General features: G+C 45.7%; 1 protein-coding gene across 4 annotated transcripts in view; it reads left to right on the top strand.

The window, feature by feature from the left end:
- The window catches only part of RNF220 (ring finger protein 220), a 213,466-nt gene extending 187,362 nt beyond the window's left edge, over positions 1–26,104 (top strand). For all 4 annotated transcript variants that reach the window (XM_063407233.1, XM_063407234.1, XM_063407235.1 and 1 more), the window contains 3 exons: positions 14,178–14,286; positions 15,419–15,493; positions 23,118–26,104. In XM_063407233.1, coding sequence (XP_063263303.1) covers positions 14,178–14,286; positions 15,419–15,493; positions 23,118–23,189 — 256 coding nt within the window. In that variant the 3' untranslated portion in view covers positions 23,190–26,104. The remainder of the gene's footprint in view (positions 1–14,177; positions 14,287–15,418; positions 15,494–23,117) is intronic.
- Positions 26,105–26,306: the final 202 nt, after the last annotated feature.

Here is a 26,306-nt window from a genome sequence, read left to right as displayed (position 1 = left end):
GCTGGGATGACTTACTGCTTGGGCAGATTTGATGGTCCAAGCCTAAAACTAAAGGCTCTTCTCTGCTGCCATGGACTGCATTAGCTGAGATGGGACAGTGTTTTAAGTTGATTATTGCCTGATATAAAACACTGCCCCAAGGTCAAGTGAGAGGCCAAACAACTTGAATGAGGTAGAAGCAATGATGTAATGGTTGGTTTTAAATATTACATTTTGGGGTGACATCCATGGATAGTTTGGAATTAGAAGAAATCTAGTGCTGTAGCATTAAGCTGACTTTACAGAAAGTTGTCATTTTTCTAATGTAGTTTATTCTCCTCCTGCCCCTGGTCCTGACTTGAGAGGTACATTTTTGGACCTCTGACATTCCAGGCAGCCTGGCAGAGCATACATTCAGAATCAGAGTTAACTGGGGAAATTCCCTGCTGTAAAGGGAACTTTAACACTGCTTTGCTGTCTTAGCACTTTCTTTTCTACGAGCCGTTTTGTTAGCGTGTCCCAGATGTTGGCTGCCATGGCTTCTCGGTCAGCAGATTTTGGCCAAGGACCACTGAGTCTGGGAGCCTGCAGGTCACTGCAGAACCAGCTTTGTCCTTAGAGTGAGCCAACCATTGCATGCTGTCTTGGTGGCAAGGACTCATCCCTTCTGCCCTAATCTGTCAGCCTCTGTCTCAGCTGCTGCTTGGCTTCCCTTTGGGCCTCCTGCCTGTCAGCCCAGCAGCCCTCCATCCTCCCAGATCCACTCCTATTGAAAATCTTTAAACTGCAGGAGCTGAAAGGATTTGACATTTTCCAGAACACTTGAGCTCAAGTGATAAAATTGACATAGCTTTAATAATCTGATCAAAGAAGCTTTAGCTAGCACCTTTTGAAGGGTCCCAGCATCCTTTCCAAACGACTCTCATGCTAACGCTGCTGTGAAGTGCAGAGAGCATGTGTGTGTGTGTCTGTGCACACACACTTTGCTCTGCAATAATCTTGCCTGCTAAACCTGTCCTGTCTCTGTCTCCTCAGTTCTGCTAAAAGCCAGTAAAACCCAAAAGAAATTACAGGAAATTGCTTAAATGTCTTGTTCAGTCTTTCCAATAATGTTAATTTTTGAAAGTAGCAGAGAGACCTTTTTTGTTTAAGGTACTTTATTTCACCAAGGTTCAGAAAACAAGATGGTGTTTCAGGTGGAGAATTCCTAGCTGCCTTTTTTTTTTCTCTCCTTTCCTTTGAGATTCATGAGTGATAAATAGTTTCTGTCCTGCCATTTAAGGAGTCTGAATGCTCTGTGTGCTTGTCTGTGTAGAGGGGTTCTGTTAAATTAATTGATAACAGGGATCAGAGCTAGAAGCCTACAGAAAAGGAGGGGGAAGGGTTTCTCACTGTCTGGCTGCTTCCCACTCCACTGCTGAGCCATGATATATGGCAACCTAGCCCAACAGGCTAAATTGATTCATCTCTAGTTCCTGTTTCTTAATCTGGAGCTAAATTGGTTTCATTTTTCTTGTTTTGGGTGGTGCTTACAGGAAGTTTTTGGCAGCATCACTTTACTCCATTGTTTGTAACTTCAATTTTTGCCTTTAAATCCAAGCATTATTGATTGGCATGTTAAACCTTGTGTAGCATCTGATTAGCATTTTTAAAATTGTCCAGAAGCACATGGCTTAGCACCTGTGTCAGCTGTGCTCTCTGTTTAGAGCAGTAGCTAATAGAGTTAGCAGTGATCTGCCTATTGATCCTTCTCTCATAAGAATGACGTTCCTTCCTCCCCTCTTCCAAAAATAAGTCCAGGCAAAGAAAGTAGTGTGTTTTTGTTTGGTTTTTAATCCATTAATACAGTACAGTGAGCAGTTCTCCTTTTGGCTTGTAGCTGAATTTCTTCACGTGAACAGGTTTAAATTAATCTAAACGTGGAGGTTTGTGGGAAAGTCTCTTGCATGTAGAACAGCTAGATGGGGTTTGGGGTAAGTCTGTATTTATTGTTCTGCTCCTTGTGCTGTGCCAGATCATCAGTAACTTGGACAAGCTGATCTCATCTGTGTAGTGTTGAACTTCAGGTGGCAGCCAGGGGTAGTGGGAGACATGGTGCTGGTCCCAGCTCTCCTTCCCAGCACAGAGGTGTCTCAGTGCTGAGCTTTTCTAATCTTGCCAGTGTGAGGTGTCTGGATAAGACACTGGGCTGCTGAAGGCTCCTGGGGAGAGATGAAGGGGCATCACACCATCTGAGCCCTGCCTGTCTGCTGAAGACCCCAGCCACTGCCAAGGCAAAGCTCTCAGCCTGCGCAGTGCTGGTTTACCTCAGCTTGAGATGCAGCTTGGCTCAGGGATCAGCTGGTCCCTAATTGCCCAGGCACCCTCCCTGATGCCTCCACTGATGGACTCTCAGCAGAAATGCTGCTCACAGAGAGCTGCAAAAAGCACCTTCCCCACAAAAAGTCTTTCTCCCTGCCTTGTGAGGGTCTGGTGCCATTTTGAAACTGAGGTTCCCCGGGGTTAAAAGCCAGCATCTTAATTCAGAGTGCCAATGTTCAATTTTGCTTTCTGCTACCAGACTAGATTGCAGGCCAGCGAGAGAGTCTGGGTTAGTGGCCCACTGGGTCACCTCCCATTTGTTTTCCTCAATTTTGTGTTGTCATAAATTCATTCCAGCCCGTTGTGGTTGATCAGTTTATCTCCGCCGGGGCAGGGAGCGCTGCGAGCATGATGTATGGCACAGAGCATTGTAGCCAGCCTCTCCATGAATCACTCCAGCTGTTTGGTGTCAGCCCCAAAGCAAACAGGGCCTGGCCGCTGAGCATTGACTACGATGAGCTCAGTATGGGAAGAGACATGACGTATGAATGTTTATTTAATAATTCTCTAATATTTCCAGCAGAGTGTGGCTGTGCCTTCTGGGAGGGGTGAAGGGGGGGAGGTTGAAGAGGGAAACTCTAATCTGTTGGGGTGGGTCATAAATCAGGCAGACAACATCATTAATCAGGGATGGGACAGAAGTGGAAGGAGGTGGGACTGAAACTGCCATCCTTGTTGGGAAGGGGGCTGTGCTTTTTTTTTTTTTTTTTTTTTTTTTTTTTTTTTTTTTTTTTATTTTATTTTTTTTTAAATCTTGTTTCTGATTCTGCTGGCCCAGCCACGCTGCCCGCATAATAGCAAACCCGGACACAAGGCTGTTTAAGTGAGTATGCTACCTCTGCTCTGAACCTTGCAATACAAGCCTGCCAAGCATTAAATCCCTTTATAATTATCTTCTTTATATAACACTTCATGCTTATCATGCTTCATTGGATGAGACGCTTGTTGGGTTAAAAAGAGGGTTTTAGAGACAAAAAGCAATTGTATTTGTTTTATTTTTCCTGTCTCCTCTTTCTTCCCCTTCCACCCCACCTTGCCTCTTTCCAGTCCAGCCGTTTTGAAACGTTGGCTCTGGAGAGGCTCTGGTGCAGCAGCACAAGGATGAGCATCAGTTAAAATTAAAGTTTAGATGGAAGTCCTTGTGCAAAGAGACAGGCATGTGAGAGCAGGCAGGGAGGTAGCAGCGTCTGTTGGGGAGACCCTGCTCCCAGGCAGACACGTCCAGGCGGGAGCGGAGTGTGAAGCCAGAGGATTAGCAGAGGTCTGAAAGGGAAGGAGCCACGCTTAAGCTGGTATGTCAGAGGAAAACAGAAGCTGTTGAGAATTCACACCGTAGGATAAGCTCTACCCAGCCCTTCTCCACAGTGTCACACCATTAATAGGCTTTGATGGGAGACAAGAACATATCATAGCAAAGACAGACTTGAAAAATTAACTTGAGTCATAAATGAACTAACCCTTTGTTCTCTGCTAAGCTGAGAGCATGATGCTGCTGGTGGGTCCAGTACTAGAGCAGCCCACGTGAACTTGGGAGAGGATTCAGGACACTGAAGTGTGGGATTGTCAAAGACTGAGGAAGAGCTGCTGGACCGTGCTGCTTCTGTCCAGATTTTTATCTTTATTAGTTTTTACTCCTTTTCAGTAATTCAATAGTATGTAATACTGTGTTTCTACTGTATACTGGTGTTGAAAGGGTATGGAGATAGATGTTTCATTTCTTTATGAAGTGAGGCTTTGGCATTACTTCTTCCCCTGGGATGTGACAGTGGAGAGCAGAGTGCTAGGCTCTGCTTCTTTATTCTGCTCCCTCTTTTAACTGTTGGAGAGAAGTTGCATGTGCCAGTAATGGTCTCAAACATTATAACCACTGTGCGAACTGAAATTGTATCAGTGTCCAGTTCTTCACCTCTAGTGTTAAGGAAGCTCAGCAAGGCAGGCTGTGACTGTACAAGCTCAGACCTTGAGGGGTGGGTGGTATCTCACACCTCAGGGGGTGGGTGGTATCTGTTTAGTGCAGCGTTGTCCAGAAGTTTGGTCTGATTTCATGCCTTGAGGCAGTTTTCTATAGATTTTGATATCTTCGTTTAGGAAGGGACTCTTATTTCTGTTGAACCTGTGATGTTTTAAAGTTGAAGCATCTGCAAACTCAAGGGATCTGCTGGCTTCAGGGGCAGTAGGTTCTGCATCCCTATCCCATAACTGGTGAAAAACCCAGGATGAAATTTTATGCCTACGTTGGGGGCGCAGTTTAGGCATCTTGCAATTTATGTCTCTTTGCCTGCCCCTTCTCTTCTTTTTTCTTTTCTTAGTTTCAGAAATGCTGTTAACTTTAATTTGTAGAGTTGCTTCCTGGGAATGAAAAATCGATGGGGGGCTATCGCAGTGTGAAATTCGACTGTCACTATTGAGCTATAGAGTTACCAAGATGTCTTAGAAGGTAAAAAATAAATCGTGGCCCAGCAAGTGCTCAGCTGTGCTATTTCAAAGGGGATATGAGGCTGATGGTCTGTTAGAGGGTACTTCAGTTAGATGGATGATGATTCCCTGTGAAATATTGGAGTTATTCCATAGGTAAGAGAAACTTTAGCTTATAAAACACAAACAGCTGCATTCTAGCAGACGAATTCTGCCCTTAGATGTGTGAGCAGCTTGTCAGAGAGAGGACTCGTCCCTAAAATTAGCCTGTTGTGTTTAACATTGTCTCTAGTGGAGCATTGTGGAGCTTGCCATGTTCCTTCTGAAAATACTTTGAGGATGTGACTGTTTATTCACATCCCTTAGCTATGCTGCAAGAATTAAGAGGCAAGGACAGATACTATTTTTTTTAGGAAATGTTTGTGTGGTGCCCAGATGCTCTCAAGAGAAAAGTAACTATTATCTTTATGTAGCCTGCACTCCTTGTTTGGATGAAAATGTTCCTTTGAAGAGCAGAAAAGGGATCATGTTGTGCCCCATCCGCTGCCAGTTTGCTGTGTCTCTCCTGCATCTGCTGAGGGCCAGCCCTGGCTGCACAGGCTGGCTGTGTGCTGGTGGTGACAGGGCTACTGCTTTTCTTGGCACTCACTGACTGTTGTGGCAGGACTCAGTAAGTGTTTGTGCTGTGCCAGCTGCTGTATGACAACAGGATGGTTGTAATTACAGCTTTTGCCTTCTTTAGGCTACAGTTAGTAAGTATAAATATGAAATAGCACTTTTAAAAGGACCAGCTTTGTTGGTTCTCATTAAACCATATCTGGGACAACTGCAGAGTAGGTAATTATTTCTCTTACACTTGCATGCAGATTTGCAGTACAACTGAGGGGTGCTTACTGCTGCAAGGAGGAGTGTTAAGTCACATTTAGTTGGAGCTTGGTAAAGATTTCCCAAGGAATTTAATGACAAAGGAATTCATTGTGCTTTCACATCTCCTTTGCCTCTAACACAGAACTCAGCACTGCCTTTACAGAAGCAAAGTAATAGCAAGTAATGTAATTAAAGTAGTTTAATATCCATGTTGATTTTTTGTCCTCACTTCAGTGTCGATGCTTTTCCTAACCTTACACTGCACTGCTACAGGCACTTCATCCTATTTCTCCATTATCTTCTTTCTTCATTTTCGATGATTTTTTCTGCACAAAGCTCTTATTTCCCACACAGTTGCATAAGCATTCCTGCTTTTCCCTCAGATAGCTGGCTCATGACCTGTCCTTCTACTGCACTGCTGGTTTCCTTTTCTAGCTCTGGGACCACAATTGGTTATATGATACTAACGTGCCCTAGCCTCCTTTAATAGCCTTGTGTTTCTTTTTGAAGGCAGGATTACCTTAAATGATGCTAATTCTGATCCTTTCTTTCCCTGTAAAGGAAACGGCAACAGTGTAAAAGTTCTAGGGCGGCAGCAGCAGTTGTAGGAAGCTGTCTGGAGGATGTGTTACCGCACTGCCCTTGTGCGCCTCCAATCAGCAGTCATGAATGGAGGTTCTGGAAAGCATATCACCTCCACAGTAAAGCCCTTAAAAGGCTATAGATGAATCCAAGTGCTGCTGTAGTAGCATAGATATTTCCTGTTTATTTCAGTCGTTTGGATGGGGGCCATGGGAGTAGAAGACATTTATTTAATTGCTCACAGAGGCTGGCTGCAAGACTCAGCTGCATGTCCAACCTTCTGAGCAACTTTCAGCCCTAGGAATTTGCAGCTAGGAATTTGCTATTCCTCTTTCACTTCATGGATATTTTATAATTTTGTGCCCTGATCGTCCAACCAAAGCTACCAATAATCCTAGACCAGCTCCAGGCCACAGTAAGATGACAAGTTACAGCTGCCATAAGTCTTCCAGTAGAAAAATAGACCTGCCTAGCTATACATGGAGCTTGGTCATAATCCAAACACGTTTACTTGTGGATGGAGGCAAGTGTCCGTAGGCTGGAACCTTTAGCCTGCATGCCTCAGCAAGGAGAGCAGCTGCATTTTCCATTTCCACCTCCTGCCTTTCATGGCCCTGGCTTGTGTTAACGTAGAGACCTCAATGCACCTTCACAGATCTGTTAGAAAAACAGTTGGGGTCTCCAGGATGAAGTATACATTTGAAAACTGAATCGAGATGTTAACACATTAGATGAGTAATTATTTCTCTTTAGTAACATTGTTTAGAGAATAGTTTTCTGATTCAGCCTGTGCTACCTCAACAAAACCCTGCTGCAGCAAACCACTTTTCCATAGCATGGCTTTTTTCTTTATCGCCAAATCTGCTCCAGTAAAGCAATGGGATTGCATTTATTTTCTCTTTGGAACAGGGAACATAGTCTCTAAATCTAATCAGAATGACCTATGCATTCTTTCTCCCAGCTTTCATGTTGAACCATAATTGCTCAAATGGCACATTTAAAATTTTGGCGCAAGCTCAGACTTTCACTCGCCGCCTTTTTAAATCAGTCCCAGTGGCCAGTGGATACTGCGTAGCCCTACAAATGCATCTAAACATGCTGACTCTGAGGCTCCTTCTATTCTGAATGATCAGCGGTGCCATCTGTCTCTGTTTTGATTGGGGCTGGGCACATGTGTCCCAGCGAAACACGGGCCAAAAAAAAAGGGAGGAAAAGAGCCAGTGCCTGGATTTACTTCCCGCTTCTGTAAAGACATTGTTGGGTTCTGTGTTATGGAGGCGGGGGAGATATGAAAGCAAAATGAATTCTTCTGTCATTAAATTCTTCAGGGAATCTTTACCCAAGTCCCTACTAAATGCAGCTTAAAACGCCTTCTTGGAGTGGTAAGCTCCCCTCAGTGGTGTTGCAACGGTGCATGCAAGTGTAAGAGAAATAATTCCTCTGTGGGGAAAAAAAGAGACAACATTTTTGGTTTGCATCAAGATAAAATTAGTCAGAAGCAAACTCTGAATTTGGCAAGCAGATGCTAGTATTAACAAGTTGTGCAAGCAAGTATAAAATAGAGGCGCTCGTGACTGAGAGCGCCTCGGAGTCGTGTGTGTGTGTGCCCTTGCATGCACCCTGCTCCAAATTCACAACTTAGAACACGGAAATTAGAATGGGGAACATTGCATTATTCATAACTTGGCAACCAGAAGCCAGGGCACTTTGCCAGAGTAAACTATTCTCTATAATTACAGGTGAAGCAACATTCTTTAATATCTTACAATACAAAAACATACATTAATCAAGGAAAAAGGGCTTTTTTTTTCCTAGAGGACAATAAATTAGCATCCTTGCCAATTTCCTCAATACATGTGACAACGTTTTACAGGATTATAAGTCAGCCTCTTTAAAGGAGGTTAGTCTAAAAACAAATAAACCAAATAAATGCGATTTTTAGCTAAATAAAGGGGAAGCCAACTCCTAGAACGTTGATGTCTTGCCAGGAGATTTGCTTTTAGAATTGGCAATCTTGCAGACCCTTTAGAGGGTCTAAACTTCACTTGGTGTGATTTGACATGGCTCTTCTGCAAACAGCTTTGCTGGGCAGTTTTCTGCATCAAGGCATGCAAACCCCTTCTGCTGTAACCAGCTCATCTAGTGAAATAAAATCTCAGTACGTTGTGCCAGTCTGGTAGCCCACATGTTGTGGGGTGATTCACAGTCAATCTGCCACCAGTGCCTGACACTGGGCTTCTTCCAGAGACTTAAGACACTGAAAATGCCTGAGCTGTATCTGTTTTCTTTTAAAGCCACCTGTCACTTTCCTTTTTAAAAACTTATATGTCAATTTAAGTGTTTTGCTCGTTAGTAGCAAAGGGGCTTTTTCAGCTTTATGTTATGTTCTTGCACTCCAGTAAGTGTAGAAGTCCTTTCAGTCTGTGGGTCTCCCACTGACTTCAGTGCTGTTTACCCACATCTGCCAAAATAAAGTCCCTGTATCTTTAGCTCTCTTACTTGCTGCAGGTGATGCTTGCTAAATTGAAAGTGGGGACAGATTATTTCATCAGGTTGAAAACAAAAGCAATCGTTATGCCAAAAAACAGGGGTGTTTATAGTTAGTGTTTGAAACGCAGGTAGTGAGAGAGTTGTGTTGAGGACAATGTATGAGTGAGAGCTGAGACAGCATCACTGTGCTCTGCCATTCTGCAGTGCTCCTGGGTGTCACAGAGCTGTGCACAGCATGTTACAGGCTAATAAAACAGGATCTCTTCTCTGAAAGAGTTGCCCTCTCACCCAGATGTAAATTGGCTATGAGAGGCTTGCAGTTGCAACATTGTGCACTGATGTTGGGGTCGTTTTATCAAGTCTTGAAGATTTGTGCCCCATGAAGCAAAGACTGCACCAGGCTTTCTCTCCTGCAGTGTAGTAGTGGTTATGATAATTGTCATCTACAGCTGAGGTTGGATATGGCCTGGGGCAATTTCTCTGCTCCTGGAATCTTACTTTAGCTTGACTTTGCCAGCATCAACCAGTCTGTTCCTAATATTTATGATATGTAAGCTGCTAGTGACATGACCTCTGCCCTTGGTGCAGGGAGGTGGCATGTATGTTCTGCTGGGTTCTCCACATTCGACAAGGGAGGATAAAGGCTTTATTTAAAAATAAATACATCACTTTCAGGTTTGTCAGTGGTACTGTACATTTTCCTCACTGCCAGTCTGTCAGTCTGCCAGTCTTATAGGCAAAGGAAAGCAAAAATAAATGTATGAGGAAGAGAGAAGGTCAGAATATCAAGTGTCAAAAGTAGCCCATGAAATTTTATTGGTGGTGCATTTAATCAGTGCTAAGCGTTTTTTACAAGATACATACAAACAGTGGAATTGTAAAAATTTATGGAATGCTGTGTACAGTGTAGCCATTTATGAAGAAAGGAAAATTTATATCCAGTTGAAATAAACCAGAGGGGAATGTTTTATGGAGACTCCTCAACAGCAAGAGACATCGAATGAGATCTGGATAAGATGAGGATGGGGTATTTGCAGGGGCTTCTTTGAGGTGTTTTCCTGCTTCTTCAGCAGCTAACAGTTTGCATCTTTCTGTGGCTCTCAGATAGGCAGGATGCTGGATGCAGGGACAGTGTGGTGGTTGTGTTTTTCTGTACACTGGAAAGGAAACACAAGTGAACAGCTGCTACTGGTGTCTGTGGTGCAAGGCTCTGGCTTTTGGGCTTGTTCCAGTACAAGAGTTTCTTGAGCAGCCCTTAATACCCAGCTGGGAAGGGTTAACTGAAGCTGATCGCACTGACATCAGCATTTCCTTTTTGGTCCAGTATTTTGTTGATGATAAAGCACAGACTTAGTCAATTGAGAGATTCCAGAGCTGCAGAATCAGAGATAATTTAATTAACGGAATTGCTTGTGATTGCCCACTGGGACAGCGGGTAGGAATTGCTCGATTTAATTTGGAGAAACAAAGATCACATGCATGCTAATGTTTAACAAATAACCAATGTTTGGGTTAAAGTTTTTTAGCAAAGAGGAGGGTGGTCATTTCCCAGGGGAGATTTCCCAGGAGGCGATTGCTGCTCAAAGCTACAGATAGGTCCTTTTTCTTCTTCCATAGTATTTCTGTGCACTTCTTCTGGCCTTTTACCTGAACAAAGCAAGGATTTTCTCAGAGAAAGAAAGTGTTCCGATTTTCAGTGCTCAGGGGAAAATGCTGTGAGTAGTAGGAAAATATGCATTGAGCACAAACACTGAAAATTATCACATGCTGTCTACCCAGTCTAACAGTCTTGATAGGCAGCATCCTCAGCTGTTACTGCCAAGGTGTGGAAAACTTAACCACAAAGTCTGGGGAGAAGTATAGGACCCATCTTCTTCCACAAGGAGCCCTCCCTTCCTGTTTTTGCTCTTGTGTAAACATTCTCACTCAGGCTCCCCTGTGTGTTGTGATGTCACAGGGAGTCTCTGCTCCAGGATGGAGGTACCCTCTTGATACATCCTCAGCCAGGAAGGACAGTTCAGGTGTCGGTGAGGCCTCTCACACCTGCTGGGGCAGCACTGGGGCTCAAGGTATAGCTCTCGGCAGCAGTTGTGCTCGGCAGGTCTCTCTGGAGGCTGATAAATGACGTTATCCAAACACGTCAAATCAGAGCGCTGAGGCGAGAAATTGTTAAGAGTCCTCCTGCATCCAACATGAGGTCAAGGCAAAGCAGAGAGCCAATTCCTTCTCCGTAATTCCCTCTGCCTCACTTGGCAGGGTAACTTGTACACAGCCTTCCCCTGTTCCTGGCACTTGGCTTTCTGACCCTCGCTCCACCCTGGCGTTAGCCTGTAAAAATTCTGCCCAAGGCTGCTCCCAGCTGTGTCCAGGCAAGCGCACACAAGGTGCACACACGAGAGGGAATCCTGAGGGAGTTCCCAAGATTGCTGCTGCAGGAAGAGTTGCTCCTAAGCGATGCTTATCTTTAGGATACAAGCAGCAGGTTGACGGTAAAATGACACTAAACGGAATGGCATGTGTCCCAAGTGCGCTGGCCACCACGGGAGCCAGACACATGGGAAGTGACTCTGGTCTTTATTCCATCCCTGGAGGTAGTTTGAGTTTCCTTTATTTACTAATGTTCTCCCTATTTCCCTTGACCTCATTTCCTCCAGCTTTTCCGAAGCAACCATGCAATTATCGCTCTCTTTGGGTTGACCCTTGGCTGCCACGTCCCTTGCTGCTGCTGCTCCGAGAGGTTTTCCTGAAATCTCAAGTGCAGAATATTCACTTACAGCCAAAACTCCTCTCATGTGAAGTAGGAGCTGTGTCTTCAGCACTGCGCTGTGCGTCAGCATTTGTCCTGTGAGCTTGCTTAGCAGGGAAAACAAGGAGTTTAAATTCTGTCATAGCTGAGCTTTGATCAGTGCTGGGAGGTATCGCAGTGGCTAAAGCTCCCTCTCTTACCAATGCACCCCAGTCTTGTTAATAAATGTATATTTAACAATGTCTGGAGCGTATGAAGTGATAATAACTAAATCAATACCTCCCACATTGATTGTCCAGGATCCCTACAGCGTGACGCACGCAGCCGTGCGGTAATTTTCCAGCTAACTAGCACCCTGATCTACGGCCCTCCTATTGATTGGCCATTGTATCAGGCAGCCTCTGAGCATTATTGCTTATACCTCTATTCAGCCTCCTTTTCTGATTCATTCGTTTATTACTGGACAGGTGCGATTATCTCAGAGACTCTCCGAAATTGGCCAATGGGGGTCAGCTGTTTGGATTTCTATAAACAAACCATTTTCTACCTTCTCCAGCTGCAGTGGCAAATTTTTCTTTTTCAAGTTTTGACTGTTACTGGGCTTGGACTGGGCATGAATGGGCATTTGTGTCCACTCAAGGAATTAACTTTTCCCTTTCCTGTCTGAGTTGCCCACCCATTTGAGGAGGACAGGTAGCTCCAAAGATGGTAGAAGGAGAATTTGGCAAGGGTTGAGGTTCTACTTGCCACCTGCTTTGGGCAGGAGTCACACTCACTGCCTTTACACCTCCAGTGCCCTTGTGCTTGCAGGAAGGAGAAATGGATTCCATGAAGTCAAATTCAACTGCAGTTTTCAGCCAGCATCAGCGGTGGGCCAGACTGGAAGGGAAACAATTTTCTCAGCCAACAATAATCTTCAAGCTATAAATAAATAAATCTGTTTCTTCCTTGGACAAAACCAACACCTTTCTAGACTTTCTTTGAAAATGCTAGCAACTCTTCCTTGAGGGTGAGAACTCAAGCTGGGAAATGGTAATAATTTATACCAATGAGCGGGAGCAAGTGGGTGTTTTCACAGCAGGGAGGACTGTCTCCCACTGAAACTCTTTCATCTTGCTCCAAAGAATCTTTATGGATTTGGAGACTTGAATCCACAGTGTCCCTGTCCCCAGACAGTCCTCACCCACTAGACTAACATGAGACATTTGTATTTCTTTACCTTTTTTGCAGTTTTAAAATTGTTACCATTTTCTGTTGGCTATCACTTGCAATGAATCTCCTTCTAATGAAGATCTCAGCTCATGCGGATCAGGTCTCATCAGTACAAAGGCAGGAGTGAAGTTGAAGGAGCTTTAAAACTGTGGTAGTTAACCATATGCATTCCAGCAGCTTCACTTTCTTCTGAGGTGTCATAATTAGGAAAATCACCCAAGATCTCTTTGACTAGTTCTGTTACCAAAGCCTCGGGAAAAGCCATCAGAATCAGCTTGTGGGAGATACCCAAAGTCCCTCCCTGCGTGCAAGCGACAAGTGACTAATGAACAAAGGAGTGAGTGCCTGCCTGCAGCTAGAGTGCTGAGATTGCAGCTCACTTTGCTGCTTGTAGTAATTCCAGTAGACCCGTGCTTTAGCCACCTGTTGATGAATCATCCTCTAAAAAGGTAGAAGACATAGGTGCCACTATGGGTTATCTTGTGATTGATGATGCAGCTTCTGGTGTCAGGATGCTCTTCAGATTCTTCTGAGCTGCCGTCTGCTTGGAGATGTCAGAAATTCACTGACACACGTGAAAATTGTTGGGTTTGTTTTTATTCAAGCAAGTGAAAGCCTTTATGTCAATGCTCTAAATCTTTTCTAGGGAATACTTGAGGGCCCCTCCCTGTGCCTGCACTGTGTAGAAATCAGATTTTGCAGCGTGCTGGAGTGATGCATCCTTGTCTGTAATGCTCCCTGCATTTCATTTGCTAAGCAATGCTGTCTGCCCTTGCTTTTAGGTTGGCAAGTTGCTCTTTTCACCAGCCTTGCAGAACCATGAAAATATACTTGCCTGGCCTCAGCACAGTGCCTCTGTGACAAAAGAGATGATGCTGCCCATCAAAAATGACGCTAGGAAATGGGAAAACTGAGATTGTAAAGCTGCCTTTATAGCCACCCTGTTGGCACCATGTGCAATGTTTTTGGTTTCTCTGTTCTTTCAGTATTAGAATCAAAAAGCTGGGGCTTTCATTAATATAAATCATTGTGTTGATCCTGTGTAATGAGCTGATTTTGCATTTCACGAGGCTGATGGCCAGCAAAGGCCTCCATTCCCTAAGGGGAGGAACAGCTCCTTTTGCCCACAAAAAGTTATCTCAGCAGCTTTAAAGCAACACACAGAACTTTGTCTCAAGCATTGTGGTCCTAAGTAATCTCTTAAGGGAGACAAGAAAAAAGGCAGAAAACAAACAAAAAAACTCCAATAAAAATATCTATTCTTTAAATGTCTGTGTCTCGCTCTGTATGAAGCTGGCAACCCCAGCACTGGTTGTGTTCTTTTATGATGTCTTTGGAAGTGTTTAGAAAGACACTTTAAAGAATTCACACTAGGCTTTTGGGGAATTCTTTTAACCCAAGTTGGGTGTATTAATTTGAATACAATGCCATTTCCTGTGCAGTACCTGTTGTGGGATCCTTTTTCCCCCAAACCCTTAACAGTCTTGTGTGCTCAGTGATGTTCACTCTTCATCATCTTCTGCAGAATTACAGAAGACTCTGCAGTGACAACATTTGAAGCGTTAAAGGCTCGTGTCCGTGAGTTAGAAAGGCAGCTTTCCCGTGGGGACCGCTATAAATGTCTCATTTGCATGGTGAGTAGCACTCCACTTGTGGTAATGAATCAGAAATGTCTTGGTATCTCTGCCGAGGAGGGGAGAAGCTTTTCTCCTTTTTCAGGCAGTCTGAGGGAACTCATCACCAATTAGCCTTCCAAATAAAGGTCTTAACAAATTTACGAATTTCTGTATGAATTACGTTTTTTCACTGGTATTTATAGCTGTCCCTTTTATCAGGGGCAAGAAAAGCCCAAGTTCAAAAGACTTTCTACCTTCCTGTAGAAAACTCCCAGACATCCTTTTCCTGCATGTGCAAATTTAGGTACATAGAAGAGAGCAGAACCTGTGATCAGAGGCTCACCTTCTCTGATTTGGGAACAGGGATGTTGCCTGAGCATTTAAAAGTTGCCAGTGTCCTGCGTGCTGTCTGGTGATGCTGTGGCCTTTCTCAGGAAGGGCAGCAGCTCCCTCTGATGGTCCAAGCCTGCAGGGCTCTACATCTCCTGTTGGGTTTGTGTTCTGCTAAGGGCAAGCATTTTGCTTGGTGGAGAGCTCCCTCTGCAACTTCAGTTTGAGGCACAGGCCTCTCCCTCCCAGCCAGCTCACAACTTGGAGGTGTGGGAGTGCAGTCCTTGTCACTCATCCCACAGAAGGGACAACAGCTTGCTGCTGATTTCCAGAGGTTTGTTAGCAGTGATAGAAGGTACTTGAGAAGGCCTGTCTGCTGAAATAGCATCAGCTTTCTTGGGTTGTAGTTAAGCTGTTCCTGCAGAGCTGAGCTGTGATAAGGGTTGATCTTACCCTGTCACTGGTTTTCATATGATCTAGTGACCTTTCTGATGAGAATAATGGCAGGTGGCCAGTACAACTTCAGATGCTTTTGCAATAACTGTGCTGAGCCAGGTCATCACTTGAGTGGATGGCTTATGGGCTTCCAACAGGAGTTCTGGGAAGCCAAGAAAAGGGATTGAAGACGACTTTCTGCCACTTCTATACAAACATTACAAAAATACAACTTACATATTAAACAAGTTGGTTCTTTTAACCAAACTTTTTGAACAAAATACAAGACAGTGTTACCCACAAACAAAGTCATTGTGATGGGGTTGGGAGTGAAGAATCATTAGATCACTGCAATGGAAATAATCTGTTTGCTTCTTTTCCTCAGGACTCCTACACAATGCCCCTGACTTCAATTCAGTGCTGGCATGTGCACTGTGAAGAATGCTGGCTGCGGACTCTGGTGAGGCTCTTGACTGCTTTCTTGTTGACTTACAGCCTTTTTCCTCTCTTCTCAGATACTTTGTTCTAGATTGCCACAGGGACGGGTGCTTTTTGCTTTATTTTAAATAATCTGAGTGCTGTGCTTGCAGATTTCCCAAGCCTGGCTGTTTAACCCTCCGCTCTAGCTTTGACATTGAGAGAGTTTTGTTTGAGTTGTTGTGACCCAAGTTCTGTCCTGTCCCTTGCTTCTTCCTCTGCTGTGGGAAGAGCTCTGTGCCAGGGACTACCTTGCCTTTCAGTAATTTCCTGTGGGGCGTCCGTGCAGAGGGGTAAAGGTGTGAGAATGGAGGCCAAATTGACTGAGATTTCATGGGATGGGTAGATTCTGAGAAACATAATATTCCCCTGAAGCAAAGGGAATCATCTTCAGGAGAGAGGATATGGAAGGGAGCTTCTATAATGTGAATCTGTATTTTTTAGGTTATTTGGAATAGCACTGCATGGTTTTCAGTCATATGCCATTTGGTTTAGAACATTGGGAACTATTTCGAACATTGAATAGGTGACCCAGTAGAGTAGTAATTTATCCATTTATTAAAGGACATCAGGTTAAAATTTAAGGTGTTATTAAATAAAGTGTTTTCTTTTCCTGTGTTAAAACTGTGGGCTTTATAATCAGCCTTTAACATCCCCTCTGCAGCTGATTTTCAAGCTTTCATTTTGTTCAGACTGAGGAGCGGAAAATAGTCAATTGTGCTTTCTAGTTCTCCTGTTAGCAAGATGATACAGTGTTGGGTTGCAAGAAGTGTAAGGGAATGCCACCCCTAAAAACTTGTTCCTGGAAGGCATTACTCTACTTTATAAAACACATTGTGTGCTTGGAATTACGATTAAGCTGATCATGCTCCTTTAAATCCTGCCTTTTAAAAGTCATGTCCAAGAAAAGTTACCAGGATGGTGAAGTGCCTGTGGGCTGGAGTACTAATAGCAACTCAATAACTTGGCTGTCCCTTGGGCTGTATTTTATAGCTCTTCAGCTACACCCCGTCACTATTTACATTATACAAGCTTTTGTAAACATTTTAGCAGCATCTTATAAAAGACACATATGTGGGTACATAGCTGTGAGGTGTCTGGATGAATATGTGCTCTGCCACCTTTGCTAAGTGAAGAGTAATCTTGTCTTTCAGCAGTGCTACAAGCACAGGATAAAACACTAATTTCCTCTTCATTTTCTTTACTCTGAAGTCTTTGTCCTCTCCTCTTCCCACCAGCCTCAAGTCATCTTCTAAATCTGTGGCACCAATTTCAGGCTGTTCTTAGGCTCAGCAGCAACTTAGTTCAACTTCAGTCAGGTCTCTTTTTGTCATGTTCAGCAGTCACAGCCGCTCATGAGAACAGGGAAAGGCTCTCCAGGTGCTGAGGGATTAACATTTCCCTTGCAGAGGTGAAGCCATCTCCCTCTAGAATTCCGTGAGAAAGGTGGCGATGAAGCTGGCTGTGTGTGATCTGCACATGGCTGTTCTGCTGACCAGGCAGGCGGGATGGGAACAGTCCAGTAAGACATCATGTTAGGACTTGGCACTTGCATAGGGGAAGCAATTAATAAGTGACTACTCATGTGTTCCCCAGTCCTAGCCTCTCCTTGCAGCCCCCAATTTATTAAAGCAGGCCTTTTCACAAGGCATGCTTGCATTCCCTCTCCCATCTCAAAAAAATCTCCCAGCCTGTGTTCGCATGTTTCTAATGTAACCATTAAAATGTAGCCTGAAGACAGCAATAAAAACCCTGGAACGCCTTGGTGCTTTTGTGTCTTGATCAAAGTCAATGTGTGTAATCTCGTTAAGACTGCCCTCCTTCCCCCCTCCCTTTTTATGAATTTAATGGCATACAGCAGCTGGGCTCAGTGTTTAATGCTTACCAACCTGCATTGTTCTAATTAAGGTATCTCCTTTTATTTCAGGCACAAAAGAGACTCTTGTTTTTTTTAACAAGCGAGGAGCTGTGGGATAGTGTGTGTAATAATCGCTGCTGTTACCTTTCCCTGGGTATAAAGCTGGCTCCCCAGCGGGGTTGGGAGGAGGGAGCCTGCGCGTGCAGCACACATGGAAAGACTTGGCTGGGGGAGAGGGGCAGCATTTTTCTTCTGTTCTGCAGTAAACAATTTGTTGGAGTTAATAGGAGTTGGAACAGGCGGGTTGTGTCAGGCTTCCGGCCCCTTTTGAACAATCTGGAGATTTGCCATCCATGCTGGTGAAAAGTCCCCTTTCTCCTATGTGCCTTTGGTTCACATGCCCAGCCAAAATCTAATATTGCCTTAGAGTGTGAGTGTGTCTGAGAAAGCAAGGATCATGTACTGAACAAGGCCCTAGAACTGAAGGCTCAGAGTGCCTGGGAGCACTTCTAAACCTCTGCAGGGTGGAAGACAGGATGAAATTTGATGCTCACATGTGTCTATGGACTTAAGGTTTAAACATTTTCTAGGATACAATAGTACAATGATCTGAGCATCTGACTTGATAGTGTTTAGACCATGACGAGGATTGGATCTTAAAATGCTTAGACTTTATGAAAATAAAATTTTTGGACTTTTGGCTCTTGATGTTCAATTCCAAATTCTAACTGTTCTGTTGGTAAGGGCAAGGAAGAGACTTTTAATCACTAACTCTACAAATGATTGCTGGACTCTCTAGCTTAGGTATAATTATAGTGGAGCTCAGCACATCAACAGCTGCAAGTTCTGGGGTTGAAACCAGAGGAGACTCCATCTCTGAAGCAAAGGCTGGGGTTGCAGAAATGGACCCTGGAGATGCCTTAAGAGAACCAAGATCATGGAATGATTTACCTGTGATCCCTTTTAGAAACCCTGAAAACATGTGCATGTTCTTCAAAGATAGGAGAAGAAATGGTGTTGCAGGAGCAAGACTTAGCCTGGGCAGCAGCAGGTGGAGTTCCTTTCCCTGAATGTTGACAGTCCTCATGGTGGGTGTCCATCCTCAGCTGGTTGTTGGACTGCAGGCTGAGTCATGGGGTGGTAGGGGATGAACCTCCCTCTGTAAGAGTCTGTCCCATCTCCATCCTTCCCCATTCACTGAGAGGGACCCTACAGCTAATAGTGGGTGAGACCCATATTTTCCTTCTCCTGAGGAGAGTTCTCTTAACAGAAGAGATTGGCCATCTGGTATAATGATTTGCTGGGGAGGTTTGGAGCCTCCATCCTTGGAGGTTTGTGAGAACAGGGTTGATATGTGTCTGTCAGCAGGAATTCAGGTTGAGGTGATCTTGCCCAGGGAATGGGTCGGCGAGTTCTTGACGTCTCTCTGAGCTGCAGTTGTGTAATTTCCCAATCCCTGGTATCCTTCTTTACAAATTAAATGGAGTTGGAAGCTAAGTCAGGCTGTTGTTTACCAGTGATGGAGCTGTTGGTGGGTGCAAGGGCTGAAAGAGGACAGGTTTATTTGAGAAATGCAGTTTACTGAGTTTCCCCCATCACCTGTACAAGCCAGATCCAGCATTTCCCACGAGTATTTGCAGACTTCAGGCTTGTGCCTGCCTGTCTTGGGCTTATTTGAAAATGACAACTACAAGAGCAGGAAAAAATCACTTCTAAAAACCCTTCTTCATCACAAAATGCTTCCAGGGGATCCATCGATATATACGTGTGCTCTGCAGCTGACACATTTATATCTTTGGTAATTACTACATTCTTAGCCTTGCCACTCTTTCTAGGCTCTAGTACCATATGTCCCATGTGGACTGGAGTGGTTTTGTACAAAACAGCACAGATCTAGAGCAGCTCTTCTAGGTGATTCCTCAGTGCTTCAGCAACATACAAGGTCCTCCTGGGTGAGCAGCTGCATGGATGCTGTGCTTGAGCCTTCATGATGTTCTTCTCATCTGCCATGAGGTACTCTGGTCATTAATTAGCATTCTTCTGTTCTGGCCTCCAGCAGCCTCTGGGGGTGAGCTCCACCCTTTGAGGAGGCTTCCTGAAAAAAAGTTGTTCTCCTGGTGGTTTAGCCCCCTTCCCCTGACAGCTGGAGGGTACTCCACACTGGCAGTAGAGGACAACTGTTTCTCTGGGATTTAGCATCTGCAGAGAGGAAGCTCCACACTTTGTGTGGAGGCATGAGTGGCTGACGCTTTGGTTGAGAATTTGATCTTGGTATTCAGTTCCTTTCTTGGCAAGAAGCTGACTCTTGGTTTGGGTCCATCCTGTCATCTCTCTGCTTCAGTTTTACTTTCTTTGCCTGGTCTGTTTGTGTATCCCTTTATTCTCTGTGCCTGGTAACATATTCTGCTTGGAAATTGCCCATTTTTAGACCCACAGGACAGCAGGAAGTGCCTAAATCCTTCCTTGTGAGTTTCCTTGCTTTAGCCAATTTATAGCAGACATCATACCATTTTTTTTAAGAGGCAACTTTAAGACAAACTACTCCAATCCTTCCTGGCACCATGTAAGCCCTAACGACTTTTCAACATCTCAGCTCTCGTTAATGCATTTTTCAAACTACTACCCCAAGTGATTAGCCTGTATTGTGGATCAATCACTTGCCAAATTTTAATTAAGAAAGGAGGAGAAAAAATAAACTCCATCCTGGTTCCAGCCCCATTTCTTTGCTTTGTAACAGCCCTGGAGCAAACTTCTTGCAGCAGAGTTTTATAAACCCCTCAAAACTGGGGTTTATAATGGAAAAGCTGAGGTGGCCTTTACTCCAACACACACAGCTATAACACATCAAGGCTTTTCCATGTAGCTATGATGAAAGGAGCAGAAGGACCTGGAAAAAAAGAAAAAGAAATGGCCGACAGGTGGGACTTATTATTCCACAGCATTTTTATTTCAAGGGAAAAGTTTAGTAACCCCAGCTGGCAGGTGAGCAGTGGGGGAGCAAACGCTTTTTCATTGTGCCTGTGCCAGCATGTGTGTGTGTACAAGCTTATGTGCCTCTCCACAAGAGAGGAGAGCTTAATCACTGGTGCAGATAAATGTTGTACACCATCACCACAAAGTCAGATGTAAAGATCAAGGTTCTGAGCAACTTCAATCTAAAAAGTAAAAAATCAGGACTTAGTTCTGAATTTACCACACATGCTTATGTGTGCAGAGGAGGGCAGTTTCATATAATATAAAAGAACAATGCATCCCCAAGTGTCCAAAGTATTAGTGAGACCCAGAGCCCTGGGCCCGGTGTGCCACGTGCAGCCTGCACCACATTCAGGCCAGGCTGCTGAAGGTTTCCAGGATGCCGTTGTTCCCTTCAATGTACCCAGGCTTCAGAGCTCAAGGATGAGCCTCACTTCCCATGTGCAGGTGAAGCAGTATCCACCACTGCCCTAAATCAATCTGTGATCATGTAGCTTTTGCAGAAAATAGGTCAAGATCCATGTGGTTGGGTTCTGCTTTGTGACATGGTTGAAAACTTGTCCCTGGCTATGCATGTGCAGCTCTCAGTCTTAGGTGGGAGAGTGAACCTCCCTAAAGCCATCTGCGTGTGTTGCAGAAAACAGATCTCTGAGACAGAGATCCTGAAGTCTGGCGAGATAAATCCAGCCATTTTCCCTTTCCCTGTAGTGTGAGGGAACTGTATACCTGACCTTGCTTTGCTGTGGAAGAGAGCAGCAAAGATGCACTTGGTTCATCAGGCTTGTGGGCTGAGAGCAGAGGGTTGGTGCTTATAGTGAGCACCTGCAGCCTTTGGATCAATGCCTTGATGCCTCTTGCCTGTAAGCTCGTCTTAGGAAGGAGAGCATGGACACAGATGTGGGCACTAGTCACATCTGGAATGCTTAAAGTCCCCATGCAAGCTTACTTCTGCTTGTCAGGGCACACAGGAAGGCTTGAACAGGCAGCTGCCAGCTGCTGTCCCTCGGACAACATGCTGTGAATTAATTCCTCAGCACCTCCCTGCCACTTCCTTTGGGACCCCCTCCAGCTACAAAGATGATGCCAAGAGGGCAACTGGATGCAACAGGTGCCTCCAAGGAAAAGGGAACTGCATGGAAATGAGCAGAGACTCAATTGAAACGGGATATTTTGTGGCATTTTCATCCAGATTAGTGAGCCCCTTGGGAGTGCTGCTATGTCACCACAGTGGCAACAGGGAAGGTGTTCAGATTTTTCCCTCATGTTTTCACCACTGCAGCAAGTTTTTACTGGGACATGCAGTGCAGAGCTTGCCGTTTCTAATTCTGGAGATCCAAAGCTGAGGCACTGAGCATAAGCAAAGAGGCACGTTAAATAAACAGGCTATGCTAAAGTCCAGTACACTCAAGTTTCCATTTCATCAGCATTTTAAACCTTTCCTTTGAGTTACGGTTTGCACTTGCTCCTCCCAGAAGTCCACTCAGTGAAGACCACTGCATAGGGCTGCATGATGCATTGCACAGGCACAGTGGGATGGTCCCTGCCCTGGAAGGCTGAAAATCTAAACAGACACGGTGGTTGTCCCAGGTGACTGGAAGGATGTGCCCACAGGCATCAGCACCAGCCTTAGATGTGCCCTCCAGACCACCAGAGGTCTGTCCTTCAGACTGCCAGCCTGTCACTCGCCCTGAGAGTGATGCCCAGAGTATTTTGGGTGTCTTTTACACTTCACTCAGCTCTAACTCAACAGGACTTTGTGTGTGTCTGGTTTAGATCAGGTGCAAGTGCCCATGGTCCCAACATGTGTTCCATCAACAGCTGAGCCACTGGCAGCGAGGGCTATCAAATGAGACCTGATTGCTCAGAAGTGCAAAGCTCAGGGAGTGGCAGGTGTGCCAAGTCCATGACTGCAAGGAATAATGTGTAGTGGGAGCAGGGAGGGCCATCCCAATTTCCCACGCTACTGGTGCTGTAGTTGGGAGGCTGCCTCACAGCAGAGCCATCTTTCTGTCACTTTTCCCATCAATTGTCTGACACATCTGCCAATCTAATGATGACTGGCTTAGGCTGACCCCGATTCTGAGGCTTATTAACACCCTTTCGCTGTCAGGCTCGGTGATAGATGGCACGTCAACCCTTGTTTTATTTCATGTGGTGTTCCTGTCGGCCACGCATTACCCCACCCCAGCTCACATCAGTTTGCTGTTTCTAGCTCACCTTGGCAGAACAGACTCATCTCTGCAGTGTCTTTGTGAGTTGGGGAGGACGGGATGAAGGGTTCCTTCATGCCAGCAGCTCTTAGGCTTTTGCAGGACGGATGAGGCAGTGCCCCATTGTGCTGCCCTGAAAGGGATGGTCCAAGCCCCCCATGAACCAGCTCGGTCATCCCTGCAGAAAACCTCACTTGTTGCAGCTGGGTTGATTTTCTGACTGTTCAGTGACCTGAACTGGCTCATCAAGGGCTGCAGGTGAGCAAGGGAAACAAAAAGGGGCAGATCTCCCTGGCAGCCAGTGGTGACAGCAGTGCTGAGTTGGCTGATGGACCTTGGCTCTGGGTTTCAGCCCTCTGCAGAGCTCCTGCTTGTCCAGCTGCTTCATGCCAGGGACTGGAGCAGGACAGGCAAGGAAGGCATTGGGACTCCCCTTTCACACATCTTGTGCTCCCTGTTGGAGGTCGTGGCCCTGCCTGGAGGGCCTTACAGCTCCTGCAGTCCCAGGCCAAGGGCAGGGATGTCCTCCACACTCTCACACTGTGCATCTCCTCTGCTGGTTGCAGGGTGCCAAGAAGCTCTGTCCTCAGTGTAACACCATCACGTCTCCTGGAGACCTTCGGCGCATCTACTTATGAAGGACCCAGCGGGAGGGCGGGACCCAGCTACTCGGCTCAGCTCATCACGCCCAGGGGGACAAGAACGACCACAACAAAAAAAAAGACGTTTTAAAATTTAAAGAAAAAACAAACCAGAGACTCCAGACATGGACTCGAGGATACAGGAGCAGTGGGGAGCCTCGGCTGCCAGGTCCCACAGTTTGAGACCTCCTTCAGCATCTGCAGCGGGCAAAACCAAATCCTTTGTTGTGAAGCCCCCTTTTTTAAAACAAGTGTTCCCCATCACCCGTTCCCTGGAGCTGGCTTTGCATTGTGGATGGCTCGTGAGCCCTCCTTTGGACTGTGTTGTTGACCACTCTGCCCCCAGGAGACTGGGGAAGGGACCCTTGGCAGAAAGATGTTAAATAACCTGTAACTTGTGTTTCTTGATCAGTTTTTGTTTTGTTTTTATTTGTTTTGGTTTGATTTTTTTTTTTTTGTTTGGTTCTGTTTTGGTTTTTTGTGGTGTTCTAGTGATGACTAAAAGGTTTAAAGAAAAAAAAAACACACCCAGGCAGAAATGAAGCACATGTAATATAGATTATATATGTTTACAATGTTGTGTATAAATGGGATAGACTCAAACATTACATACTAATAAGTTTCCCTTTCTTTTCTTTGGGTTGTATTTTTTTTAAAGAAAAAAAAATGAGCAGAGAACATTAAACCCATATTTTTCTTGGTTCAGCAAAGTTTTGGCATTAAAGTCATTAGTTTAAAAAAAGTATATATATACATATATATAATATAAATGGTTTAATGTTCTGTGGTGTATATTTCCTCATTCAGATATGAAGTTAACAGCTTTTAGTAATGGCTGTAGCATTGCCCATAACTTACAGAACTTATGGGGAGTAGAGGAGGTGGATTTTTGTCATTAGTTGTAGCTAATGGGACTATTTATAATAGAATCGTTATCCCTGGAAAGACACAGCTTTTAACTCCTCACCGGGGGCCAGGCAGGCCAGGGGGAATCTGGCTCAGCCCCCTTTATCTTTCCCAGCTGGGGAAGGGGCAAATGGTGAGGAGCTGGAAGGAGGGAGTCTGTCAGAGCACTGCCCTCTCCCCTGGCTGGGAGTGCCTGCTCGGGGGTCCGGCCGATCCCTGTGCTCCTCCAGGCCACAGCCCCTTCCCCTGCCCTGCCTGGCTTTGCTTTCCTCCTCTGGGCAGCGTTTCCTGCCAGGGGATGCCTGGGCTGCTCGGGATGGAGGTGAGGCAGGACAATGGGGATGGCAGGGGACGGGATGGTCCTGCTGGTGGCTTTGCTCAGAGGCTCAGTTCCCTTGCAGGGCAGCCCTGCAGAGCCAGGCCTGTCCTGCTCTCGCTCCCCCCAGCTCCCACTCCTGCAGTCTGCGTTTTTCCTAAGAGCTTTTGGCACTAGGGCAGAGAGCCAAGCCAGCCCTGTCTTGTCCCCACTGCCACTCCCAGGGTCCAGCAGAGATGTTCTCAGCTAGACCCAGAGGTCCCCCACAGCCCCAGCTTCTTCCACGCAGTTCCTCATGCTTGTCCCTGTCTCCCGTATCCTCAGCCTTAACCAAAGCTGCCATCTGGCCTGTTTTTCTGTTCTTTCTTTTATTGTCAGGACCTAGGAAACAGTTACCAACCCATTCCCAAGCCCTTGGACTTCTCCCAGCCCCACACTGTGCATCCCTGCCGTGGCTCCCTGGGCCGTTGTGGGGTGCCAGCTCCCCATAGCCAGAAGACAGGGAGATGGGAAAGCTCCTCTGCCCCACTCCTTTCCAAGCAGATCCCACCTGGCAGCACAACATAGCTGGGGCTTTATAAGACAGTCTGGAAACAGCAGTGGATGAGGGGTTTGGAGTTGGGACCCCAGCGCTGCTGGGGTGTTTCCAGAGAGGGAAGGGCTGCGTAAGCAGGATGTGGGGGGTGTTACAGTTCTACTGCTGGCTTCCTACCCTGAGCTCTTTTGCAGAAAACAGCTACAGCCTTGGTGTCTCCTGACTGATTTCACAAGGATCCTACTCCACCCAAAAAAACCCCACATGAAATTGAAGGAGCCCTTATTTCACAAACATCACATCAAAAGAAGACAGTTCCTAATTGGGAGTTTTCCTTGTGTCCAAGCTTATAGCTGTGTGTGGCCTCTGAGACCAGAGAGCTGCAGCCTCCTTTGCTGTGTGCCAGCAGAGCTCCCAGGAACCAGAGGAAGCTGAGGCACCCCAGAGAGTTTCACCTTCACAGGGAGACTGCAGGCAGGGGCTGTCACTGCAAGGTAACCCTGCAGCCAGCAGCACAAGGCAGGGGAAGGGCAGGCATGCACAGTTCAGGCTGGATTTGTAAAGGGAGAAAAACTTGCAGGGCACATGGCTCAGCTGGGAGTGGGCTGGTGCTGAGAGATGGAGAGCTTGCAGCCAGGTGGGTTTGAGAGCAGCCAGGAAAGGTAAGAGGGTAGGACACCCCTACCCAGCCCTTCCTTGGAAATAGCCTGGCTCCTTCCCAGGGCCTTTCTGGCAGGTGTTGTGGACCAGCCATGTGCTTTATGTAGGTATGTGTAAAACCATATGTAACTAGTCATTGGTTCTTTGCTTTGGGGTTTATTTTTGGTTTCCTTTTTTTTTTGTTGCTTAAATTGTAAAGCCATCCCCTATTTTCAAGGGGGAAGCTGCAGGGGGAAGGCTGGGGAAAGAGGCATCCCAGTTTGTAACAGGCATCCGCCACTTCCCCTCTTCTGTAATGAGTTTAAATGATTTAAAAAAGAAAAAAAAGAAAAGTGAAATATCAGAGTTACCTATCTTTGCCCAAAGAATCCCAGTTGCACAAAGCGATATTCCGGTGTGTCAATGATTGTGTGTCAGTGTATACTATACAAAGAGGTACTTGTCACTCCCGTTTGTAAACTACATTTGACATTAATTAAACAAGTATAAATCTTCTCGAGCGCTTTCTGCTTCTCTGTGTTTCCCTTTGCAGGCAAGAGGCAGCAGAGACTCCTCCCACACGCTGCAGCTCCTGAACGTGAGTAATGTCCCAGAGGGGAGTCCTGCCCCTGTTTGGGACGCAGGGACAGATGCAGGGGGATGCTGGGACGTGCACCAGACCCCACCACGGACGGGTTCCCCCAACTGCTCCCCCCCC

The sequence above is a fragment of the Prinia subflava genome, chromosome 10 (assembly GCF_021018805.1).
Source record: "Prinia subflava isolate CZ2003 ecotype Zambia chromosome 10, Cam_Psub_1.2, whole genome shotgun sequence".
In the NCBI taxonomy this organism is placed as follows: Eukaryota; Metazoa; Chordata; class Aves; order Passeriformes; family Cisticolidae; genus Prinia; species Prinia subflava.
The sequence above is the reverse complement of the archived record's forward strand: the minus strand, read 5'-3'. Positions and strand labels throughout refer to the sequence as shown.